Genomic DNA, 24,873 nt, shown 5'->3' with positions numbered 1-24,873 from the left:
AAATCAGTCTGAGTCTATGAACCTTTGAAGAGGTTTAAAAGCTTTGGATGAATTTCTTGACCGAGTATTTACACAAAAGAAACTCTTGACTAACTTTTTCTTTTAAGTTGATTCGCTTGGACACTTGATTCGTAAATCTCGGCGTTTTTAAGTTCATATGTATGATTTGATTTGGTAGCAGTCGATCAAGCCAAGCTTGCTGCTTAAGGGTTCTTTAATTTTCAAGATCAACAAATCTCATGCGTAAGGAAACACCAAAAGGGATAGATTCAATCAAATACACCATCTAGTTCATCCCAAGGCGATCCATCTTTCATTCAACAAGACCCCCTCTAAAACATCTCACATGCAGTATTCGTGGGAAGCATCAGTGGGGAAAAAAATTTTAAAACAAAAACTCGATTCAATTCACATTCGATTCGGCAAATCATCTCAACGCAGTGAAGGCTCAGCATATTGCTTCGTCCTTGTGAAAAACCCTTGGCGTTACGGGTCACATAGAAATTGATCTCAGCATGATCGTATGTTAGGATTTCTGCAATGATGGTAAAACCAAAACAAGATTCGGATCGAAATGAGTACAACCTTTGATCACCCGGGTTTGAACTTCTTTTGTTCAGATGTGGGAATTATCTAGCTCTGCGGCATTAAAGAAAAAGAAGCAGACTCGCACCCTCGACAAGAGGATTTATAGAACTTAACACATCGTCTTCGTGATCGATCACGAATTCGAAACTCTTGATCAGGTACACTTCATATTTTTCTTTGACTCTTCATCTAGCTTCTATCTACTGATCACTAGCATATTCATCTAGAGATGGTCATAGATCTTAACAAAAGTTTCAGCCTTAACCAAAACCTTGATCAAGTTCACAGTAGGCTATAAGTGTGGGGGCTTTGTGTTTCTCCTAATTGTGAGTTTGATCTTGATCTTTAGCCTTGCACGGAAACGTTACCCAATCATACGGTTCAGAAATCATTAACACAGTATCTTCTTACACACTTGCAGCTCTTGGAACATTCAGTGTTTCACCTACAAAAACTTCTCGGAAGGCTTCACGCAAGATTTGAAGTTGCTTAAGATGTGCAATATGTGGTGGATTTGATCTTCAAATGATGTATGGATTGAGGTTTTAAGAATTGAAAAGGTTCTTGTGGCTACCAACAAAAATGCATGGAGTTTACCTGCTTAAAATCCTCCTATACAATCTTCTTGGTGGATGATTTGCAAAAATGCCTTTTCAGTCCTTCAGCAAGACTATATTTATGACATTGTTTTGTTTTGCATAAGGCAAGTTAAGTTAAGCATGATGTTCAAGTACATCTCGCTAATAATCCAATCCCTACAGCACGTCGTCAAATCCAAATCAATGTAAACAAGCAGTCCAGACTGCCATACCATAGCATGCAATAGCATGCAATAGGATCATTCAAGAAGGTGCAAGTCAGGTGTTGTTTTGAATAATTTGAATTTGGATTAGAAAGAACCCAAACTTTTGCGCACTCAAGTGCCCTGCTCTCAAAATGAACAGACTGAAATTCAACAAAACAAATCTATCCAGTTGAATGAGGTATGCAGCCCATTTCCAAAGCTTTTGTACCCTCCTGTGTATGTGCGGTGTTACAAAGAGAGCCATATCCAGAGTAAGGTGAGATCACAGCAGGTAACCTTATAGAGCATTCTAAGAAATAGACTCATATCATCACCTTAGAGGGATTGAGAGAGTTACAACACATACAATAGTTGGCATAACACTGACCAGCACTAGTTCTTGAACCTGAAAATCCAATCACAATCTCAAAACTGGTTGGTCAGATACACATTAAGAGGGGATCAAGGTGTGCAAGAGGACACTTGTGGGGAGAACTGATCTCCTACATTAGTGCTCAGTCAGAAGCCTTTGTCAAGATCCCTGCAACAAAACAGGGTTGGGTTGGCAAAATGCAACCACTGCAAATATCTTCTTTCTGGGTTGTCTGGTTATAACCTTTTTCAAAAAGGATGGCACCTCTGACCCAAGCACAAAACAATATTATTGATGTGATTGCCGTGTGCAGCAGCCACAGTTAGGGCTGGATGATATGGCATCCCAAATCCCCCCCTGTCAGTGTTGTGGCAATGGCATGTGATATTACCACAGCACCACCAGCAACCCCATATTGCACTTTTCTTATCTACTTTCTGTCATTCTAACATTTGATCATCCATCACAAGCCCTTTGAATAATGTAGACCCATTACTCTTCAATCCAAAAAAACCAGTCAATTCTGTTGTCTCCTAACCCATCCAATTCTAAAAATATCTTTCTAGTATTTTTTCTTTTCCTATATTTCATCTTTATTCATCACAATTCTTGCTGATTCACCTGTTTTAACATAAGAAGAAGTTTAATACGATCAACACCAAGCCATGATCAACACCAAGCAGTAAGGACAAGGATGATAGTATACATTACCAGCATTGATATATTATTTTGGTTGTTAATTTTATGTTCCCAGTAAGATGACAAAATCTGGTTTCACACAAATCATGATTGCTCCCATTGCAGCATTTACCTGAAAATTTTCAGGACTGGGTTGTAGAGGTGCAGGCTGAAGAAGCAAATTGTACTCCAAGATCCATTCTCCAATGCCAATGGCCCAATTGATACTGATGACACAATTTTATTGCTGCTAAGCTACCTGGACTGATGAGCTCACCACACTTGCTTAAACTATAATTTGACACAGTGAGGAGGCTTATGTATGGTAGCTGAATGCTGCATTGAATGTAACTGTTTCTGAGTATTTTTCTTGACTGCTGAAACCTACATATGAGAGAAGGAAGGTGTTTTTCAACAGCTTTGTTGGTTTCTGGACACGTAGCCTAAACTTCACTGTGTATAGAAATGGCATATAGTGAGCTTCAGTCACAGGAAGACTTCTCTTTTGATGTGCTTTCATTACTTCAAACATCAATATGATGTACATACTCCAAGGACCCACACAGACTTTATATGGTTGATTCACTGTACCTCAAGACACTGCCACATCTTGTCACTGACAAAGACTGATATTCTTTGTCAGATAATGATCTGATTGAATCCTGGTCTAACTATATAGATGTTAGTACCATGAATGCTTTAAGGCTTCATTACCCATACTCATATCTTTCAAATGGCCAATTTGTTCTAAACATACTGTGTGTGTCACACATCCAGACTAAACAGCAAGATAAGACTTGAGGTTCAGCTTCTTTAATGTTGACTGATAATAATTTTTGTTGCTCTCTTTGTCCATATAAAGTAAATTCCAAAACAAGCTTGTAGACAAAAATAACCAGAAAATCAAAATAAATAAAACTTGGAAATAAAACAACCAAACATCAATACAACTCTTCATGATCTTACATTCTTGATGTTTAGCTCAATAATTTTTAGCTCAATGATTGCAAGGCATACAAATACACAACCGATACAAATTTCAAAGAAACAAAGAAAAAGTAGTCTTGAGATGAACCAAGCTCTCAATGTGAATGATGGCTATGGTGCCATACCTCAACACTACATCCACCTGCCACAAAGACTTTACCAATCTAATCTCAAAAAAAATACTAATCAGAACACCAGCTCTAGGCTATATAAGTTTGAATAGGTTTACTTACCTGGTCATTAACCAAACAAGTTGATGCTAAATTTTTATATCCTCCACTCTTGTTAGCATCCACATCAGCCAAAAGACGTCCAGCAGATCTATTTATCATAATATACCCCTACCCCAGTCAGTATCAAATGCACAAAATCTGTTTGTAGTGAGACGCATCACACGACTTACACTGTGATTGGATGACCCCCGCAGCGGACTTCAATCTATGAACCATATAGGATGAGTAAGCAAACCTATAAATGCGTAAAATGAATAAAAAGTAACCTACAGCACAGTTTCCATAGGTTTGTTTAACAGACACGTCTTGGGTTCTTAACATTCCATCTTTGAATCCCAAGTTATAGAAAGCACTAAAACCAAAAATAAAATCAACATGAGATAGTCATTTGAAGGTAGAGTAAAAAGACATGAAGGTTTTACTCACCGGTTACAGTCTTTGTAACTTGGAATAAGTACTGGTCTTGATGGTCTTTTACATTCAGGAGCAGGAGGTTGATAGCTTTGGATCACTGTTGTTTCAAACTTGATTGATATTTCTAATTCCCAAGTCACAGATTTGATGATTTGTTCTCCTAACATACGAGAGATAAAACAGTCAATTGATATGTTCATAAAGTTATCTCCTGAAAATTAGGCCAACCTGATACATTTCTTGCCATCTCTGACAAAAGGCATAGAGTCATGAAAAGTCTGAAGAGAGTTTTGAAGATAGACATCTTGAATGTCAGAAGAAAGCAAGATAGTTATAATGATATATATGGATATCGGATGATATAAAAAGTGAAATGCTAGATAAATGTTTCTGATAAGATTTAATGATGAAAGAAAGCACAACAAGAAGACCAAAAAGTGAGCGTATTTATAGCCATCATCCTTTCAAAGTCTCTAGGTTTTTCGGCTCAGCCTCAAGGACCTCTTCATGTTGTGATCATTCGGAGTTTTTACCCCCACTCTTCCCCGCACTCAAAGGTAACCAAGTTCCACATGTAATCGAAGAAAGATGTGCGATCCTCTATCCTGCTCAAAGAATGTGATGTCTGGACACAAATTCTTTCATTCCTTATGAGGGACTTCAAGGAGGGTCCGCATAATTCAGGCTGTGCTGAGCAACGAGTATCGTCGATGCGCGGTCGAAGGATCGCCCAAGACTGTAGGCAACGCTCAATAACCTCCTCGAGCCTGAGCAAGGATGACTTCGAAAGAAAACTTTGCTAAGCCCCACAATCTGATCGGATTCGAAGGAAGGAGTGGGAGTGGGATCTTTGTATCCAACAACCAACAACAAACAACAACCTCAAGCTGTGCTGAATATGCAAAAGATCACTAATCAACTTATTTCATCACCACTTCACCCTCACTTCAATCACCTCGAGCTCCACATTTCCTCGATGAATAAATCGTATCTAACCGGACCAAATCCTAAGGCTATGATTCCTAATCCTACAATTTCATTCTCAATTGAATGTTGCACTCAACTTGTGCTCGCCCCATAAATCCCAAGCTGTGCTAAGCAATTGACTATCACTTGATAATTCTCTATCACAATATCCAACATCACCTTGAAGTTGTACCACTCGAGAAGCTCTCCGAGTTCCACCATTTCTCCAAAGGACAAAAACGATAAGTTTCCTAGTCGAGCTTCCTGGCAGCGAAGGGGGGGGCGACAAGCGGACTCAAGGTCTTGCCAGATGATGATCTCAGGACATGCTCTAAGGTAGTCATTAGATCCCACGAGACATGGGGGGCATGGTAGAGTCAAAGCAAATTTTCTTTCACTTTCAAAAGGATTTTCTTTCACTTTCACTTGATCAAATTATTCAAACAGGTCCTTCGAGTTTTGAAAATATCATTTCTTGTTAAATTTTTCAAAAAGAAAAAAACCTTACCTTCAAATTGTTTACTTTAAAACTTATCATATGATCAATTTCTATGGAAAAACTCAATGTAATATTCTTGAATAAAAAAAAAGAAAAAAATACCAAAGTTCATTCATCAAGCTAAACAAAAAAAATCTAGTACAAAAAAACGTTTATATCAATTACAAAACAAATCTCATTCATAAAGATTTTCATTCATCTTTTTTTAAAATCTGATAATTTTCAATTACTTATAAAGATCAAAAGAAAACAAAAAAACATACGACTCTTTAAATCAAACTAGATCTTTAAAACCTTTCAAAAACCTTTCAAATCTTTAATAAACCCTTCATGATCGATTTTCAAGTAATCACCGTAGGTTTCTCACGTCCAGTAAATTCCTTCAACTTAGACAACTCCAAAGCGACCTCAATCAAAGGTTTCAAACCTTTCTGAGTATCTTCTTGATACTCATCTTGATGTTGACTATACTTCTCTACATAAATTCGAATCGTAGCACCTGAACTACCTGTTCCACTAAGTCGATAAACAATTCGAGATCCATCTTGAAATTTAATAAACAAACCTTGATTCTTAGAAACACTACCGTCAATCGGATCTTGATAACTAAAGTTGGAGGCTTCTTTAACTTTAAATGAAGTCGAACTAGTCGTAGATTTAAGTTCAGATCCCATAAAACTAGCTTCTGAAAATGCCTTTTCAAGATGGTTCATCATCTTTTGAGCTCCTTCTGTTTCGACTTCTTCATAATCATATCGTGAGAAAAAACTACGTCCATACTTTTGATAATGATCTAAGAGAACTCCATTGATACCATTCTTGATACCTTTCTTATCAGCCGCAGCTAAAATTGAGAGCCAAGCTACTACTGCCCAGATCCCATCTTTTTCTCTAATATGATCCGATCCAGTCCCAAAAGATTCTTCACCACAAATAGACAATCTCTTGGCATCCATCTTAGTGAACCCACGAGAACAAAAGAAAGACATCAATAATCGAAATCGAGCAGCAGATCATCTTGATTTGCAATTATGAAAGAAGAACCCACCAAATTTCCAAAGAATTTCCAACCAGTGGGAACCTCAAAGACTTCTAATCCCTTAGCTTTAGCGACCAAATCAATTGCTCCACTAGTAGGCATACTTCTAGCCAACCCTTTAATTCCATCCTTAAAATAAGGAATAGCCTCTTGAGCCCAATCTGCAATAATAGCCACACTATCACTAGGCGTCACAAATGCATCTTTACCATAAATCATATTCCGATCGCCATCCCCATCAGAAGCCGCACCAAACCCGATATTTTCTTTATCAACTCTTGCGACTAAATCATGAGCATACGTTAGATTCGGATCAGGATGACCTCCACCGAAATCAGGACTCGGTTCACAATTTTGAATCGATTGAGATGAAAGACCAAGTGTGTCTACAAAGATGGCTTTACCATAAGGACCGGTGACACCATGCATCGCATCGAATAAGACTTTGAGAGGTGCTGGATCGGAATGAAGATATGATTTGATCAAACCGAAATCAAAAATCGATTTAAGTAAGTCAAGGTAATCGGTCACTGAATCTACAATCTCTACAGTCATGGATCCAATCTTTTGAATTCCAATGGTTTGAAGATCTGCCTATCAAAGTGTAATAAAAGTATCAGTTAGATGAAATTACAGGTTTGATCTTATGAGAAGAAAAGAAACCAAAGACACACATCAGGTAATTCAATCATCTTATACTCTTTAATGGACTTAGTGATCTCAAAGATCTTATCAGTCACACTCTCAGGAGCAGGACCACCATTCGCGACATTAAACTTAATTCCAAAATCAGCATTCGGTCCACCCGGATTATGACTAGCAGTCAAAAGGATGCCTCCATGAGCGTTTCGAATGCGAATCAAATGACTTGCAGCCGGTGTGGAAAGGATTCCAGATTGACCAATGATCAATTTCGAAACTTGGTTTCCTGCTGATAATTTGATAATCTTTTGAATACATTCTGGTGAATAATATCTTCCATCTCCTCCTACTACTATGGTAGATGATTTCACTCCGGGTGATGGCATCGCATCAAATGTTGCTTGGATAAAGTTTTCGGTATAATTCTCTTGTTCGAAAACTTTGACTCTATTTGATTAATTCAGAAAAGAAGATCATCAATATTGGATGGAAACTGATTTGGATATTGATTTATTGATTACCTTTTTCTTAAACCAGAAGTACCTAAAGGCCATTCATGAAGAAAGAAGTTAGAATAACGATTTGTATCAATCAAAGTGGGATGAATCCATACCTGGTTTTTGATCATTAAATGATTTAGTTTGAATGGTTTGAATTGACATGATGATAATGAAAGTCTTAGATTTCAAATATCTTTAATCAGAGTCTTGGATTGGTTTGGAAGAAGTAAAGAAGAGGAAGTGAGTGAGTCTGAATGAAGTTAAAGAGTTGAAGAAATGGTCAAAGGGTTATTTAAAACTCAATCGAACAAATGACGTCAGATCATCTTTCTATAAGCATACTCAATCTCTTTCAACTTGCAATTAATTCTTATAAACACAATCATTACATACATACATAATTACATTCACATTTATGTATTTAAGCTGATTGAATATTTCCTCAATATCTCGCTGACATTCGCTAACTAATTGATTGATAGTCACAAACCAGACCATAACCGCAAGCTTTCTGTAAACTATTCAAAATCAATTTAGATCTTACTATTAGAAACACATTGAAACTTATATATACATCCATAATAAAACATAATACAAAACAAAACCCAAATCTCAATGCATAAAATAATAATGAAATGATATTAATGATGATGTAATCTTACAACAAAGCCTAAACTTTTCAACAAAGAAAATCCGAAAGATCATAATGTTTTTAAAAATTCAAACCAAACCAAAAAACCCTCAAGTCTTACCCAATAACCTAGTCGTAGTCCAACCACTCGCACTACCTTCTCCATCTAACCCTCTCTTAGCCCACCATTTCTTCACACCTGTTGATCCTTCAACACAATCTTCAATAGCTTCTTCAATATCAAAAAACGTATAATAAACCGGAATCCCACTCTTTCTCCACCATTCCAAAACCTCAATCCGTCCATGTTTAGTAGCACCAATCAAGACATCTTTATCATACACTAATTCCAATAACGAATCTCGCCACCAATTCAACACTTTCAAATTCCCATGACACGATGCATGATAGAGTGAGATCCTACTATACTTTCCTCTACCGATCCCTAGTCCAGATCGACTCCACCAATCCAATCCATGGGTTTCAGAAGCCATCGAAGCAAAATCCAAAACGTTTCCAATCTTTAATTCTAAACCTGAATTCTTCCACCATTCAAGTACATTGGTTTGTGATTGTTTGGTAGCCGAATTCAATGAAGCTTCAGAATACACCAAATTATAACCCGATCCTTTCCACCATTCTAAAACTGATACATGTCCGTTTCTAGAAGCTTCATCGATCGGTACCTCATTCAAATGTCTCGGTAATTTAAATTCGCCTGATCTTGCCCATTCTAAAACATCTACTCTACCAAATCCAGATGCCACTTCAGGTAAAAGGTAATCACAGATCCGATGTAACAAAGCAGGTTCGACACTCAGAAAATAATCTAAAATGTTCAGATATCCAAATCGGATCATCACTCTTGCTCCCCATTGTGAAAAGATGGTATGTGATGCTTCTTCATAGGCTCGTTTGACAATCGATAATCTACCGGTTAAGATGGCTCGATCTAATGGTGTGGCTGATTCTTTCCACGGTGGTGTTTCTGATAAATCATGTGTGATTCCCAAGGTTTGGGCTAATTCATAATCCCCTAGTTTATTAATGATAATAGTCAAGATCTCAGGCGGTAATCTAGCAAGGGTTGAGGTCGGATCACAATAGCAAGGGATCTGTTGTAGGGATGTGTTCTGGATCAAAAAACAGAATGGTCTGAATGAGCGGCATGACAGTGTATAAGCTTAGGGATTGACTACATGACTCACCTCAGATGAACCTGTAAGTGTATGTGGTAGGGCACGTTTGAGAGTAGGATGTGATAGGATCGATTTGGCATACGAATGGTATCTTTGATTTGCACATGAGTCAACCAAATGAGGATGAGCGGCTAGGATAAAAGGTGCAATGAGGATATCTGGTAAACTGATCGTCTGACCAGAGAAGTATGGTCCGATGCACTTGATGGGGTACAATAAGAAAGATCAGTCAGGTATTCGCAAGAACACGGTTAAGAGACAGAGCTTACTGCATCAGCATAAGTATCGAGAGTATGAGCAAGGGTAAGGGTATCAGAACGAGTCTGATGATCAACTCTTTTAGAACGAAGTGATCTACAAAGAACAAATTCATAAGAGAATAAGCATGAGTATTTAAGCTGTGATTGAATTGAAGAGTGAATGACCAACTTGAGAAAGAGAGGTACGATGAATTGACGAATATAATCGGACCAAAGCCTTTGACGAGATCTTTGAATGAGATCAAGTGAAAGTAAATTAGGTGAATGATCAGGAAAAGCTAAAAGATTAAACCGTCACGTGAATCAGTATCAGTAAGATCATGAATCCTAAAGCTGAGATGTGATTGACTAACCTTCTTCGATGAATTGAATCAAATTAACCGAACCACCATTGACGATTTGATGATGATAGATTAAGAAAGGTAAATATTCGGTTGGATTGGTGGCAGATGAATCTGATGCTTTTTGAGAATCACTTGCTTCCTGTGTGTATTTGAAATGACTAGAAACATAAGTAAATGTGATGATGATGATAGTTTGATGGTATGATGGTATGATATGACTAACTTGATATTGATATTGAATTTGTTTGAGTTCTAAAGCGAATAGAGTACGTTGAGAGAATGGAGAGGCTACGAAGGATGAGTTAGTTCTTTACTTGTTTGCTGATAGGAAATGTAGTACTGACTTTGATCACCTACTAGGATTAAGTTAGTCATCATCATCGAACTCTTCTCTTGATTGAATTCAAATCTTTCAAAAGTTGTCCTTGAAGAGTGATATCATTGAATGCAGCTGGACCGAGTACCGAGCCAGTCCGAGTGAGTCCGAGTCCATATGTGATATATGCTTATAGACTATGGTTTTTACTAGATCCTTCTCGAACTTAGCATATCTACACCATAGAATGATCGAGAAGCTCATCAAAAATTCAATCCAACCAGCTCAACCAGTCAACAGCTTGGTCAACTTCTTCTTCACGTCTCACCACTCACCATCATATCATCATCAGCAATCTAATCTAAACTTATCTTCATCTTCATAGCATCAAAATGACATCAGTAGTTGGTATCGATCTAGGAAACGAAAAATCTAAAGTCGGTTTAGCAAGAAATCGTGGAATTGATATCATTTGTAATGAAGTTAGTAATCGAACCACTCCGTAAGTTGTCTTCTTTTCTTCACTTTTCTTCATTCACCAAAAAGATGTTAGCTTAAATCTAATTCTCACTTTCTCTCTCTCTCTACATAGATCTCTAGTAGCGTTTGGTGCAAGGAATCGATCCATTGGTGAATCGGCTAAAACTCAAGAAACTTCCAATTTTAAAAATACCATTGGTTCTTTAAAACGTTTGATCGGTAGAACTTCTCAAGATCCCGATGTTACTCAAATCGAATCCAAGTTTTTAAATTCAACTTTGATCGATTTGAATGGTACTTTGGGTGTCAAGGTAAGCTGACTAATCAATCCTATGACTTTCATCTTCTCATTCATATCCCTTTTTTAAATTCATCATCTCATTTCAAACACCTTTTGTACTCATTCAATCAGGTTGATTATTTGGGCCAAGACGAAACTTTCACCATCACTCAACTTTATGCTGCTTATCTTGGCAAACTAAGAGATATTGCTCAAGCTGAATTGAAAAACACAGTCAATGATGTGGTGATCGCAGTTCCAGGATGGTACACTGATATCCAACGAAGAGCAGTCCTAGATGCCGCTGAAATCGCAAACTTACATCCACTTCGACTCATCAATGAACTTACTGCCACTGCTCTTGGTTACGGAATCACGAAGACCGATCTACCTCCTCTTGAAGAAACGCCTCGTTATGTTGCTTTTGTTGATATTGGTCACTCTCAATATCAAGTTGCTATTGTAGCTTTCAACAAAGCTACTCTCACTGTTAAAGGTTTTGCTTACGATCATCATTTCGGTGGTCGAAACTTGGATTACGCTCTCCTTCAACATTTTGCTACTGAGTTTAAAGAAAAATACAAGATTGATGTATTGAGTAACAAGAAGGCCGTCTTCAGATTGGCTGCAGCCGTTGAGAAGTTGAAATGTGTGTTATCTGCAAATGCTCAAGCTCCATTGAATGTAGAATCGATCATGAATGATATCGATGCAAGTTCATCCATGACACGTGAAACTTTGGAAGAATTGATTGCACCTTTATTAGAGAAAACTACTCAACCACTCGAAAGGGCTCTTGCTCAAGCTGGAATTCCAAAAGATGCGATCGAGACCGTCGAATTGGTTGGAGGATCGACTCGAGTACCTGCTTTGAAATCTCGAATTCAAGAGTTCTTTGGTAAACCACTCAGCTTCACTTGTAATCAAGATGAAGCAGTTGCACGTGGTGCTACATTAGCTTGTGCTGGTCTTTCACCTATCTTCAAGGTTCGAGAATTCTCTGTTAACGATATTGCTAATTACTCGATTCGGACCGAATGGCAACCTACACCAGATGATCAACAAACTTCGCTTGATACCTTTACACCCGAATCTCTAGTCCCATCTGGTAAACTACTCAGCTTCCACCGATCAGAGCCATTTGAATTAGTGGTATCTTACTCTGAACCAAGTCAATTGCCCGGTGGTATCAATCCTATCATTGGTCGTTATGTGATCAACCAAGTCTCTCCTAGTGCGAAAGGTGGTCCAACTTTGGTGAAAGTCAAAGCTAAACTTAATGCTAGTGGTCTGACTGTCTTTGAAGGAGCTACTGCTCATGAAGAAGTCGCAGGAGAAGAAGAAAAGGAAGAAGAGGGTGGCAAGAAGAAGATGACGAAGAAAGAATTGACCTCTACTTTCTTGACTTCTTCTCTCAGTAAAGAAATCTTGGACAGCTTCTTGGCAAAGGAAGGTGAAATGTATGCTGGTGATAAGTTAGTGGCTGAGACTGAAGATCGTAAGAACGCTTTAGAAGAATATGTTTGTGAGTATACTTTCACTCTTTCATCTCTATTCGGTTTATTTATTCAAGTTGATTGGTTCTTGATTGTTTTTATTCAGATGATACCCGTGAGAAACTCGATGGAGCTTGGGCTTCGTATGTTTCTTCAGAAGTTAAAGAGAAACTCAAGGTAGCTTTACAATCAGCTGAAGATTGGTTATACACAGAAGAAGGAGAAGATGCAAGTAAATCACAATACGTGACTCGTCTAGCCGAATTAACCGATATTGGAGATCCCATCAAGTTTCGTCAAAGAGAAGCAGAAGATCGACCTAGAGCCGAAAGAGCACTTAGAGAATCGATTGGAGATTATATGCAACGAATCCAATCGGGTGATGCTAAATATTCACATTTGACTGAAAGTGATCTTCAAACTGTTGTAGAGAAATGTGCAAGTGCTGAGAAATGGATTGGTGATAGTATTGCTAAACAAGCTGAGAAGTCTAAGGATGAGATTCCAGCTGTGACTTCGAATGATATTTGGAAACGAAAGGAAAGTTTAGTGTATGATTGCGTAAGTAGTGGTCTTCCAAAAAAAATGATGTCTTTCTGTTTCGAGTTTGATTGAATTCTGAGCATTTCTTTGGGGGTTTTGGGTTTTCTTTTAGATGTCTATTTTTAATAAACCGGCACCTAAAGCTTCAGTACCTACACCTCAAACCCATGAAAAGTCTGAAGAAAGCACTGAACCGGTCACAGAAGAAGGTAAAGTAGTAGAAGAAGTAGATGGAACTAATGTAACAGAAGGATCAGGTGAAGCTAATGGAACTGGATCAATGGATGTGGATTAAAATTGAAAACCCTCTTTGTTTTGTTTCACTATTTTTTTTTCTTTTTTTCAATGATTGTCTGTTTTTTTTTCTATTATTTTAGTAAGGAGGGATTTTTCACCATCAAAAAAGAAGAAGAGAAGAATATGAAGAATGAATGAATGAAGAAAAGAAAAGATTAAAATGAATTTTTGGAAACTTTTGTTTTTAAGTATATATATATATATCATAGAGATTTTATATGAATCAAACACAATATATATCTATATATATCCCAAGAAAAAAAACTATCTTTACTTCTTTTTTCCACAAGAAAAAGGTTCTCTTTTTTGGTTTCTTTGGCGGAAATATATTGAAGCATGATACCATTTTTATATAATTGATTTTTTTCCCCTTCAAGTTGAGAGATTGGGAGATTGGGAGAGATGAAAGGGAGATGGAGATTGAGGTTCATTTCATTTGATCAATCATAAGTTGAAATCGAGCTTTGGAAATGAAGATGATAAGGTTAGGACTCGCATCTCTTAGACTCGGACATGATTTTCTTAGGTATCGTTTGATCTTTGAGAAAAGGTGGGGCTCGACTCCGAGGTGGGTTCGTTTTGATTGATCCGATCTTGAGACTGATGAAATGTTCATCAAGTGATACCATATCCTTAGGCTTAAAGCACTGAGCACAGCCTGGGGTCGAGTATATATTAATTGCGGCCCCCACTTGAGCGACCAACTGTGGGTAGAAGTTGAGAGCGTTATTGGGAATGAAAAGAACACTTCTGAGAATCATGTTCATAAGAAAGAAAAGAACCGACTCCTTACTTCGGTCAGATTGTGGGGTTTGGCAAAGTTTTGGAGCTCGAGGATTTCTTCAAGCGAGGCTCACAGTACATACTATCCAGTTGCTCAGCACAGCCTACATAAAGGTTTAACGGACCTTCAATAAAAGCCCGTACATATGAGGGATGAAAGGATTATGGTTTTTTTGTATTGCTTGAAGTGAGTCTTGAGCCGAAAGCTATCAGGCACTTTGATTCCTTGAAGTCGTGCTCCGCTCTGGTAAAAAGTCCTTGTGATCTAGCTCTTTGAGTAGGATACCACATCTTTCTTCGATTGCATGCGGAGCTTGGTTAGCTTAGAGTGCGGGGAAGAGTGGGGGTAAGAACTCCGAATGATCACAACATCAAGAGGTCCTTGAGGCTGAGCTGAAAAACCTAGATGGGAATTGAATCCTGATGGCTATAAATACGCTCACTTTTTGGTCTGCTTGTTGTGATTTCTTTCTTCATTAAATCTTATCAGAAACATTTATCTAGCATTCGACTTTTTATATCATCCGATATCCATACAATAGGGGGTTTCAAGTTGCAGATTTTTACGTATTTTTATGCTACAACAACTTGCCCGTTGTTGTAAAATATGCGTAAAATTTTTAAAGCGGGACACCTTTTTAGGTGTCCCGAATTAAAAATACGTTGGTTTTATGGAGAATTTTTTTTACGGACAACTTGTCCGAATTTATAAATTTTACGCAAAAAACAAACGAACTTGAAACCCCCTAATATCATCATAACTATCTTGCTTTAAAGCTTTGGTATTCAAGATGTTTATCTTCAAAACTCTCTTCAGACTTTTGGCTCTATGCCTTTTGTCAAAGATGGCAAGGAATGTATCAGGTTAGTCAAATCTTCAGGAGGAAATACTTTTGAGGACATAGCAGCCATTGACTGTTTTATCTCGCGTATCACAGGAGAAACACACAAATCTGTGACTTGGGAATTAGAAATCACAATCAGATTTGAAACAACAGTGATCCAGAGCTATCGACCTCCTGCTCCGAAATGTAAAAGACCATCAAGACCAGTACTTATTCCAAGTTACAAAGACTGTAACCGGTAAGTAAACCTTCAGATTTTTTTACTCTACCTTCAAATGTCTATGTCATGTTGATTTGTTGTTTTGGTTTTAGTGCTTTTTACAACTTGGGATTCAAAGATGGAATGTTAAGAACCCAAGACGTGTCTGTTAAACAAACCTATGGAAACTGTGCTGTAGGTCACTTTGATTTCATTTCACACAATTATAGTGCTTACTCATCCTATATGGTTCATAGATTGAAGTCCGCTGCGGGGGTCATCCAATCACAGTGTAAGTCGTGTGATGTGTCTCACTACAAACATCTTTTGTGATTTTCATACTCACTGGGGTATATTATGATAAATAGATCTGCTGGACGTCTTTTGGCTGATGTGGATGTTAACAAGAGTGGAGGATATAAAAATCTAGCATCAACTTGTTTAGCTGATAACAAGGTAAATAAATCCAATCAAACTTATATAGCCTAGATCCGTTGTTCTGATTAAGATTTTTTTGTGACTCGATGATTTTAGATTGGTAAGGTCTTTGTGGCAGGTGGTTGTAGTGTTGAGGTGTGGCACCATAGCCACCACAATTGAGAGCTTTGTTCATCTCAATTCTACTGTTTCTTTTTTCTTTGAAATTTGTATTGGTTTTGTATTTCATTACTTACTATTATTGAGCTAACTATCAAGAATGTAAGATCATGAAGAGTTGTATTCCTCTTTGGTTTTGTATTTGTTGCGTATTGTGCTCATCATTGGTTGCTTGTTTTCGTGTGTATCTTATATGGACAATGAGATATGTTTATCACACAATTTATGAGTGAAAAGGTCTTTGTGGCAGATGGATGTAGGATTGCAGTGTGGCACCGCCATTTGGTTTGAGATCTTCATCCTCCAATGTACTTTTTGTTATTTCTTAGTACTTCAGTTATGTACATTCCATATCCAATATATCACAAATCTTGATCTATCCATCAAGATTGACTGTGACAGTTAAATTTTTCATTTCTATTTCTTAGTTTTGTATTCCAGTTGGTTATCCTTACTTCTGCTGAATTTGTTTTTTTTCTTCAGAACTTTTTGTGTATGAAACCATGAGACTCAGAGTCATAAGAATAATGACCAGTCAAAGAAGAAATTGAACTTGAATATCAAGTTCTTATCCATGTGTTGCAGTCCAGTACCACAGAAAAATGCGGTATTGAAACAAATATAGAATTCAAATACCATGTATGGTGTGTTTTGTCCATGGTTTCATATATACAGCCCCCAGCCACTGATCACTGACAGACCAGAGCCTACCACCAACTTCAAGGGAATTTCAAGCAAATTTCAGAATGATGTCAAGAAGATTGCATAATGTTTTCAATAAAGTTTCAAAGAAAATTCATCTGGACATCAGATCCAGCACACATAGTGTGAAATACCAGAGTTAAAGCTCTAGTGTATATCAAACTATTGATTTTTTTCAGAATGGCATCACAAACATGGTCCAAAATAATTTGCTGATCATTGATTTATTCAAAGAGTGTCAGCACAAGCTTGGATTATCCATGCCAACAAAAGATTTTTTTTGGTGGATCCTAACAGCAATCTCTATACCCTGGTACAGAGCTTTAGTGTGGAGACATTGCAATTTGATATGTCCTCACACTACACCAAATCAATAATTTACCATGGAGTTTAGAAAAGTCAAGATGTAGGAAATTCTCAGCAATGCATGAGAGGTAGGAAAAAATTGAAAAAAATTATGGTTGAATCAGTCTGTGATTTCCCATCATTTTGCATATTTTTTCATATTTTTACCTTGAGTTTTGAAGTCGTTCCATAGAAAAATGATTTTGGGGTGTATTTGGCCAGAAACTCAAATTTTGTCCAAAACTACCCAGGCTTGGGCAGAAACTTTTCAACACTCACAAATACAACTATTTTCTTTTTATCAATTTGGCAGTTGCACATTATGAAACCCACATACTGGATCTACAGTTTCCATTTGGATGCTAAAACCCTTGCAGAACAGATTTATAAGCTTTTCTAGCTTTGCTGTTGGGGACGGTGATTGCTGTACCTTCTTCATTTTTGGACACACACCACTCATTCTAATGTGTATCTGGTAAATTAAACATGTAGCTTTCAGAATGGACAGACATTCCAGATGTTGTCACAAAATTGACAACTTTATTGGTATCACAAGATTAATGCCTCCATGACTGCCAGTTTGGGACATAAACTGAGTTTCTGACCTGATATACACTGCTGCTGTAAAAATCTGTAAAAATATGCAAAATTATGGGCACACACAGGGGAATGCAACCCTTATTTTTCCACATTTTTTTGACCCCTTCCACCTTGTGTATAATTTTCTATGTCTTATTAATTTTCTAAACTCAGCGGTAAATTTGCAATCTGGCGTAGTGTCATAAACTTTGATTTTGACATGAGCACTGCATTTCACAGGGACCTTGTCTATCCAGATAGACAGATTCAAAATCTGCAGCAGAACCTGATTATACTACCACTGTGATTTGACAATTTCATTTCCACTAAAAATATTTGATTTGTAAATTAATTACTCAGTCTCCAAAGAATCCCCCAAGCAAACTGACAAGTCTTGCAGTCTTTACAAAGTCTTGGTAAACCTTGCAACAGAGACAAGATGTCTTGTATCTGTAAGCTTGCCAATGTTCAAACATGTACTGAATGTCTCTGTATACAAGGCCCTGTACATATCAAATAAGCTTGATGTGGCACATTTCATGCAGACTGTCACATGGGGATCCTGTTTATACAATTCTACTTGTGTAATGAGTGGAAAAAACTTTCATTTTTTTTCTTCTCAAATATCTCTGACAATGTTTTATTTTTAGAATACAATGACTGAGAAAGGTCCAGAAGAATTCAAAAATATTTTATATCTTCAGCCAATCTGTTCCAGTGAACCAGGTTTATGCCCATACACACATGCCCCATACACACATGCAAGATTTCTTGCAGATACTAAGGGTACCATGCACACTTTGATATGGAGCTTTGCTGCTAAGATATTGCAACCCTAAATTTCTTCCAATCAAAAAATCAATTGTTATAACAGCTCAAAAAGATCTCCCAAGAAGGCTCACAATCTTTATATGTAGTGTGGTTTTGTCAGCTATGAGGAATTTAGTCGCACTAAAATTCCCAAATAGCTAAACTACTTAACCTTAACAATACCCACAATAATTATAATTACAAAAGTCTATAAAAATATATATATTATCACATCTCAACACTCGAGTTTCAAGAGTGAACAATTACGTCATATTACAATTTTTTGAAACACTGGCCAGGATCCAATACCAATTGAACCCTGACCAGGCTAACTCAACCTCACAACCACCAGGCTGGCTAAACACTACATCAACCAACCTGGAAGCTCACAACAAAAACGATTTCAGGAAAAATCAAGAACCCTTAATTTTACCAAACCAGCTTAGGCAAATTAGAAGATCACTATGCCACGTTAGAAAACTAGCTGCTATATAATCCATAGATTTCTCCTAAGAAAGAAGAGGACCACCGAAAAACATAACTACAAAATTTTTACTTGAATTACTACAAGCTCTTATTTGATAAACAAAACTTGTTTTACTTTTAACAGAAACCAAGCCGCATTAAACTTAAATTTTAGACGATAGCTTTTTAAAGACTTACTACTTTGAAAAACTAGCTCTCTGTCTCACTTTTAATCGTTCCATTTCTTTTGTTTCTTAAAAGAAAACTCCAGTTACGTAGATCTTTAGAACTATAGCTTCATTCAATTACTTGATTTTCACCCTATCGCTAGAGGACAAAGGAGTTAAATCTCTACCTATTAGGATCTTATTAGTAAGACCTAGTGGAAGGCGTTTAGTTGATTTATATCTCTAAATAGCAACCCTTTTCGGATTCCAAAACTCCACAAGGAGTTGTCCAAGTAAGTGAGTTTACACCTCATTTAAAATACTTTTCCTGATCGATTAGAACAACTACTAATCAACTTTTGTTCAATCAATAGAACTTTTATTTGGCTAGAACTTATAGTAGCCCAACTGCTACCACAAAGCCAGTGCGTATTCATCTCAATATCTCAGAACTTGTCTTTCAAGTCACTTTTCATCTTGAGCTCATCCTTTTAGTCTCTACTTGGAACCTCAAGATGACACCCAAGGGTCAAGTTTACTTTCTGTGACTACTTCATGAGGGGTTTAGAATAGGCACGGCTGAAGTAGCTCATGGCACTTGATATTTGATACCTAGCACAATACTCAAGAACTTGATGGTCATTGTTTTTGTGTTATCATTTTGTCAGAAGCCACATTTTGGCCGTTTTGCTCCCAATAAGATTTTGTATGGTATCACAAGCAATCAGGATTCTGTTGAAATTTCTTTGAAATTTGGTTGAAATCTTTTCAAAACTTATCTGCAATATTTCTGAATTTGCTTTGAAAACTTCTTGAAGTTGTGGTAGCCCCGACCTGCCAGTGACTAGTAGCTGGTGGCTGTGATACTACATTATGTGGTGAGTCACCTTGACCACAAAGTTCAGTATTTGGTAAATTCTATAGGCACACTGCTAAATCCCAATCCATCCTCACCACTATCATCATCATGATTATCATGACCATGATGATCAGGATCCTAATTGATTGAATGCAGATGGTCTGATTGACCATTGAAGTTCAACAATGAAACAAACAACTTAATGGCCATCTCAAATTACTATAAATCTCAGTACCATTGACTAAGACTACAAATTAGGATGAGCATTGAGCAAAGACTTGTTGTTGAAGTTGGGGTGCAAGCAGGGGAAGTAGATTGTCTTCACGGTGAACATCATGGTGTTGAGGAGCATGAATATCAGACTGACATAGCCCCATCGTTATAGCACTATGTTACAGCTTATAACCTGACCTCAACCACACAGAAAACAAAAAACATGACCAATGAAATGTCATGGACAAAGCCCTGGCTGAGCAGCTTTGTGCAAGACCTGACAGAAATTGATCTTTGTGAGTTTCTTTATTTGTTAAATGTGACCTTACACACTGACTCACTTGTTTGTCTTGTAAGAGGAATAAGCCATAAACTTTCACCTGTAGAAAGTCCAATCTCAAATCAAATTTCCTTGTTCTTGTATACATAGTATACAGCAATGAATCAAGTCTTTGTGTTGCTCACCCTACTAGTACCATACAACTGCAAGCTATTTCCACATGAAATTCATGAAAGCAACCTTTAAGTTTCAGTGTTGTACATCATAATTTTTCATACTGTTAGTATAAATAAATGCTACTAAACAGTGCCTTATTTGAATCTTTTGGTTTGGTTTGGAGTACATACTGGTTAGGATAGACATAAAAAATCAAAGATAAAGATGTATGTAGTAAATTTCAAAGCTTAAAAAAAGTGGAAGAAGAATGTAACAAACAAGTTGAGTAAGGATAGATCAATGAATGTTAGGGCAAAGCATAATCATATTTAGCAGTTTTGGATAAAGCAGTTCAACTGAAAATTGATATGGATTCAATGAAGCTAATGATTTCTGTGTTTCAAGACACTGGGATCTTTGATCAAAAGTATCCAAAGTGAATCTTGAGAAGAATATGGCAAAATGATACATGGTCATTTGGTTGAGGGATTTGTGGGACTCTTTATGAGTTTTTAGTTTGATGAGGATATCATGATAGAATGTAGAAGGAATGAAAACTTTACAAAATTGCAAGTTGATGTCATACCCACTTACCACAGCACTGCAGGAGTCATTACCAGAAAACAAGTTCATCCGCAGGGGTTAATTACTCCAAAGGAGTCTCAAATCATAGATGGGATCATTAGTGTTGTGATAGAGCTTGCATTGCACACTCAATATATAACACATATGGAGCTTTTGCCATGCAAAAAGGAAATGCTTTGTTTCAAAATGCGCTTGATTTCATTCTTAGATGTGAGACAAGTATACGAAATGGTTCGGTGATATTGTCATGATTTTTGATGTCATACCACAATCTAATTACAAAGGATGGGCATAAAGGTCCTTTCATCTTCAACTTTTTATATGAAAAAGAAAACAATTTCATCATTTTTTAAAAAAATAGAAACCCATTCCACCAAATCAAAATACGTTCCTTATCTTGGGTCGAGAAACAAAATAAACGGTCATTCATGTTTTGATAGAGAGAAATGAATTGAAATAACAAAGCACAATATGCTGAAACAAACTGGAAACTGCTGTGATTCTCCTCGTACATGTTTTGACTCCCCTTTAGGTTAATAACTCTCAAGCAAAGGGATTGACCTGGAGAAAGAAAGAAAAATAAGTCAGTCTTCAAGATGGATGGTCAGATCGAAAGATTGGCGTCTTACAGCGAAAATTTTCAAGACCGGTGGACTCTTTGATGTGTCAGCTGTGACGATCACGGGGACAGTCATCAATTCTTTGATAGTCTGAACACAATGGGTAACACCAGGAGCGGCTTCAATCTTCTCAACTCCCTCCCAAGTCAATTTTTTCTTTTCGACACTTTTCATCCTTTGAGCGCTCCTCTGTTCACGTTCACTTATACCACCTGGGCCCGATACTGAGCCACGAGGATGTTGCACTACATCATCATCGTCATCATCGAATAATGCACTCTCGGCTTGAATGGCTTGCGAGGAAGCCTCCATCAGCTTCGCATGTCGTTCGGCGTGGTGTCGTACTGAATGTATGTGAGCATCATTGGAGTGCTCGGACAGATATGAGACGACATCCACTCCCTGCTTCCAATACAATTTCAAGGTGTTGGTATGTTCATCGTGGACATGATTCTGTAATGGACGAAAGTCAGTTCATTGCTCTCAAAGGAATAAGTCTAAAGAAACTTACATCGATCGGCATCTGATCGACATGTACTCTCTTCTCAATCGCGAAGTCAGGTACAGCCACATCGAAAGCCTCGTTCAAGACCCCAAGCACGGTCGCCTCTCTCACCACCGGTCCATATTTGGCCGTCAAATCAGCGATCAAGAGACAAAGGAAAAGGTGCTGAGATTGTTCTTCGGCCAATCGTGCTGCAGATCGTTTCACATTGCAATGTTGCGCGCTCTTAGAAACGGTATCAGGGTCCATGCTGAACTTGACATCACAGGCACTCAAGAGTACGGCCTCTAGTTGACGGTGGACCATGATATCAGCAAAGCGCCGGATAGGGCTGAGGAAGTGGGAAAAAAGCAATCAGTAACTATGTTAGGTCTTTTAAGAATAATCTTGCCTACTCACGATGTGAAATGAGTGTACAAAGGAATGTTCAAGGCATAATGAGACCATTTAGCAATATCCAAAGCGCCGGCACAAAAATACTTGGCCTTCACCATGGCTTTGGTGGCCAATAATTGCATCACAAAGTGCGGTGCCCTACCCACCACCTCAATGGCTTCGAAAGACTTCATCAACGAACCCGCACTGGATGTGTCGACATCGAATCCCGACTTCTTGGCCTTCTTCACAAAAGCTTCTAAACGACGATCGATTGGTGCTTCGTGACGTCTCAAGAAGGCTTGTTCAGGTAATCCGGCGGCGACTTTCTTGGCAACGGCGATGTTGGCCAATAGCATGAATTCTTCGACTAACTGGTTGGCTTCAGTACTGATCGAAATTTGGCAGTCATCTGGCAAGCCGCCTTCATCGAGTTTAAAGTTCAACTTGATGCTATCGATCCTCAAAGTACCCTCCTCGAATCTTCTTTTGCGAAGCTGACGAGAGAGTTGGCCCAACATGCGTACAGATTCATAAATCTGAGCGACCTGGACACCATTCTTTTCAATCTTGAGTTCAGGTGCTGCGTTTTGGTCAGAAAGCATAGTTTGGGCTTGGCTGTAGTGCAGCTTAGCAGCTGAACAGATGACTGATTTGCCAAACCAGGTGTCGATGATTTTCGCGTCAGAGGTAAGCTTGAATACAACACTGAAGGTGAGTTTATCTTGACCGGGATTTAGCGAGCAGAGTTGTTCGGATAATGATGGTGGAAGCATCGGCACAGCACGTTGGACAAGATAGACAGTGGTAGCCCGCTTACGAGCCTCGCGGTCCAGAGCGGTGTTTGGTTTGACGAAGTGAGTGACATCGGCTATATGCACACCGACATCAAACGTCCCATCTTCATTCTTGGTCACATGTAAGGCGTCGTCGAGATCTTTAGCGGTCTCGGGGTCAATGGTGAAGACAGTTTGTGACCTGAAGTCTCGTCTAACTTCGTATTCGCGATCTGGGATAGTCCATGGCACAGGCGGCAGACATCTCACAACGTTTTCCGAAAACTCTTCAGAGGAAAAGTTACAGTCTTTGAGAAGCGCATTTGTTTCCACTTCAATGTCACCAATCGGACCCAACTCTTCGACGAGCGTACCGAAAGGATGAAGAGAAGTAATAGGCCAGCGCTTGATTCCCGCGATAAAAAGAGTAGACGCATACTTGTTGGGATCCGCTAAGAAGTCGGCTGGAGCTTGATCGACCGGGATGGCGATCAAAGGTACCCTCTTATCGGTCGGTCGGTGCCAAACAATTTTAGGACGTTGCTCCTCACGTTGTCCACCACGAAGATCAACTCCTTCTCGCTCACGTCGTTCAGCTTCTTGCTTCTCTTTGGTCGCAGCCGAAGATGGTCGAAGCAAACCAAGAGTCCCACTGAAGAGCTGTCCTGGCATTCTTTCCACCACAGCAACAATGTGACCAGCAAAGTTTGGACGTTGCTCATCATTGACTTCCTCCTCCTCAAAGAGCATCAATCCTTGACCTTCAACTTCGACATCATCTCTTTTCTTGTCTTCACGTCGAGTGTTTTGTTGAATACGAGGGTCGAAGGCCTGGTTTTCTTCTTTCTTGCGCTTCTTCTCTTCCTTCTCCTTCTTCGTACCCCAAACTTCATCAACATCGAGCAGCTCGACCGCGACCACGTCACCTTCTAGAGCACGGTTACGATCTTTGGATCCGCAGATGTAGATATCTGAATCCAGGGCATCGGTGGCCACGTAGGCGTCGGATCTGTTACGCTTGTTGACACGCAGGACTCCAATAACCAATTTTGCTGCAGCCAAAAGAGGCGGAATAGAGGCTTGAGGTAGGTAAGGCGCAAACAAAGATTTACGCATTTGCTGATTCCCTTGACCAAAGTTGGTTTGACCAGGGCCGAGGTTCATCGGATTTTGGAATCCAAACGAGGGAACACGGGTGTGGCCGGATGCTGCTCGGAACTGGGCCAACTGTTGAAGTTGAAGTTGTGCTTGGCTGAGATCGGTCGATTGCCCACCGAGATCTGAGCGTAGGATAGAAGAACCATGAGTCAGAAAGAAGTAGCTCTGCGATCGAAGGGTGATTGTCACTTACCCATGTTGAAGCCTCCCATGGTGGAGATGCTATTAGCTTTACTGTGTCCACGGCGGTGTCCTCCAGCCGCAGCGCCTCCAGCATTGTTGGGGAAGCCTGCCCCATAACCGAA

The 24,873-nt window shown here is 38.6% G+C and overlaps 6 protein-coding genes across 6 annotated transcripts; 2 read left to right on the top strand and 4 right to left on the bottom strand.

The window, feature by feature from the left end:
* Positions 1–3,505: 3,505 nt before the first annotated feature.
* On the bottom strand, positions 3,506–4,361 carry MELLADRAFT_124155 (uncharacterized protein; the record flags this gene model as incomplete). Its single annotated transcript, XM_007406268.1, has 6 exons — positions 3,506–3,574; positions 3,644–3,731; positions 3,814–3,848; positions 3,914–3,995; positions 4,070–4,217; positions 4,286–4,361. 6 exons carry the CDS (start codon positions 4,359–4,361, stop codon positions 3,506–3,508), a joined length of 498 nt encoding a protein of 165 aa, XP_007406330.1.
* A 1,229-nt stretch (positions 4,362–5,590) lies between these two features.
* Positions 5,591–7,948, bottom strand: MELLADRAFT_47141 (uncharacterized protein; the record flags this gene model as incomplete). The annotated part of the gene is made up of 5 exons (XM_007406267.1): positions 5,591–6,478; positions 6,571–7,155; positions 7,236–7,650; positions 7,725–7,746; positions 7,817–7,948. The coding sequence occupies 5 exons, from the start codon at positions 7,863–7,865 to the stop codon at positions 5,864–5,866; spliced, it is 1,686 nt and encodes a 561-aa protein (XP_007406329.1).
* A 270-nt stretch (positions 7,949–8,218) lies between these two features.
* On the bottom strand, positions 8,219–9,473 carry MELLADRAFT_55113 (uncharacterized protein; the record flags this gene model as incomplete). The annotated part of the gene is made up of 2 exons (XM_007406266.1): positions 8,219–9,222; positions 9,349–9,473. One exon carries the CDS (start codon positions 9,192–9,194, stop codon positions 8,445–8,447), a length of 750 nt encoding a protein of 249 aa, XP_007406328.1.
* A 1,263-nt stretch (positions 9,474–10,736) lies between these two features.
* MELLADRAFT_74218 (uncharacterized protein) lies at positions 10,737–13,923 on the top strand (the record flags this gene model as incomplete). The annotated part of the gene is made up of 5 exons (XM_007406643.1): positions 10,737–10,955; positions 11,046–11,244; positions 11,346–12,738; positions 12,816–13,270; positions 13,365–13,923. The coding sequence occupies 5 exons, from the start codon at positions 10,846–10,848 to the stop codon at positions 13,545–13,547; spliced, it is 2,340 nt and encodes a 779-aa protein (XP_007406705.1).
* Positions 13,924–15,123: 1,200 nt separating this feature from the next.
* On the top strand, positions 15,124–15,976 carry MELLADRAFT_124156 (uncharacterized protein; the record flags this gene model as incomplete). Its single annotated transcript, XM_007406644.1, has 6 exons — positions 15,124–15,196; positions 15,271–15,415; positions 15,490–15,571; positions 15,634–15,668; positions 15,745–15,832; positions 15,911–15,976. The coding sequence occupies 6 exons, from the start codon at positions 15,124–15,126 to the stop codon at positions 15,974–15,976; spliced, it is 489 nt and encodes a 162-aa protein (XP_007406706.1).
* A 5,379-nt stretch (positions 15,977–21,355) lies between these two features.
* On the bottom strand, positions 21,356–24,584 carry MELLADRAFT_42233 (uncharacterized protein; the record flags this gene model as incomplete). The annotated part of the gene is made up of 4 exons (XM_007406265.1): positions 21,356–21,695; positions 21,764–22,207; positions 22,266–22,590; positions 22,659–24,584. The coding sequence occupies 4 exons, from the start codon at positions 24,572–24,574 to the stop codon at positions 21,678–21,680; spliced, it is 2,703 nt and encodes a 900-aa protein (XP_007406327.1).
* Positions 24,585–24,873: the final 289 nt, after the last annotated feature.

Source organism: Melampsora larici-populina (genome assembly GCF_000204055.1).
Source record: "Melampsora larici-populina 98AG31 unplaced genomic scaffold MELLAscaffold_6, whole genome shotgun sequence".
In the NCBI taxonomy this organism is placed as follows: domain Eukaryota; kingdom Fungi; phylum Basidiomycota; class Pucciniomycetes; order Pucciniales; family Melampsoraceae; genus Melampsora; species Melampsora laricis-populina.
The sequence above is the reverse complement of the archived record's forward strand: the minus strand, read 5'-3'. Positions and strand labels throughout refer to the sequence as shown.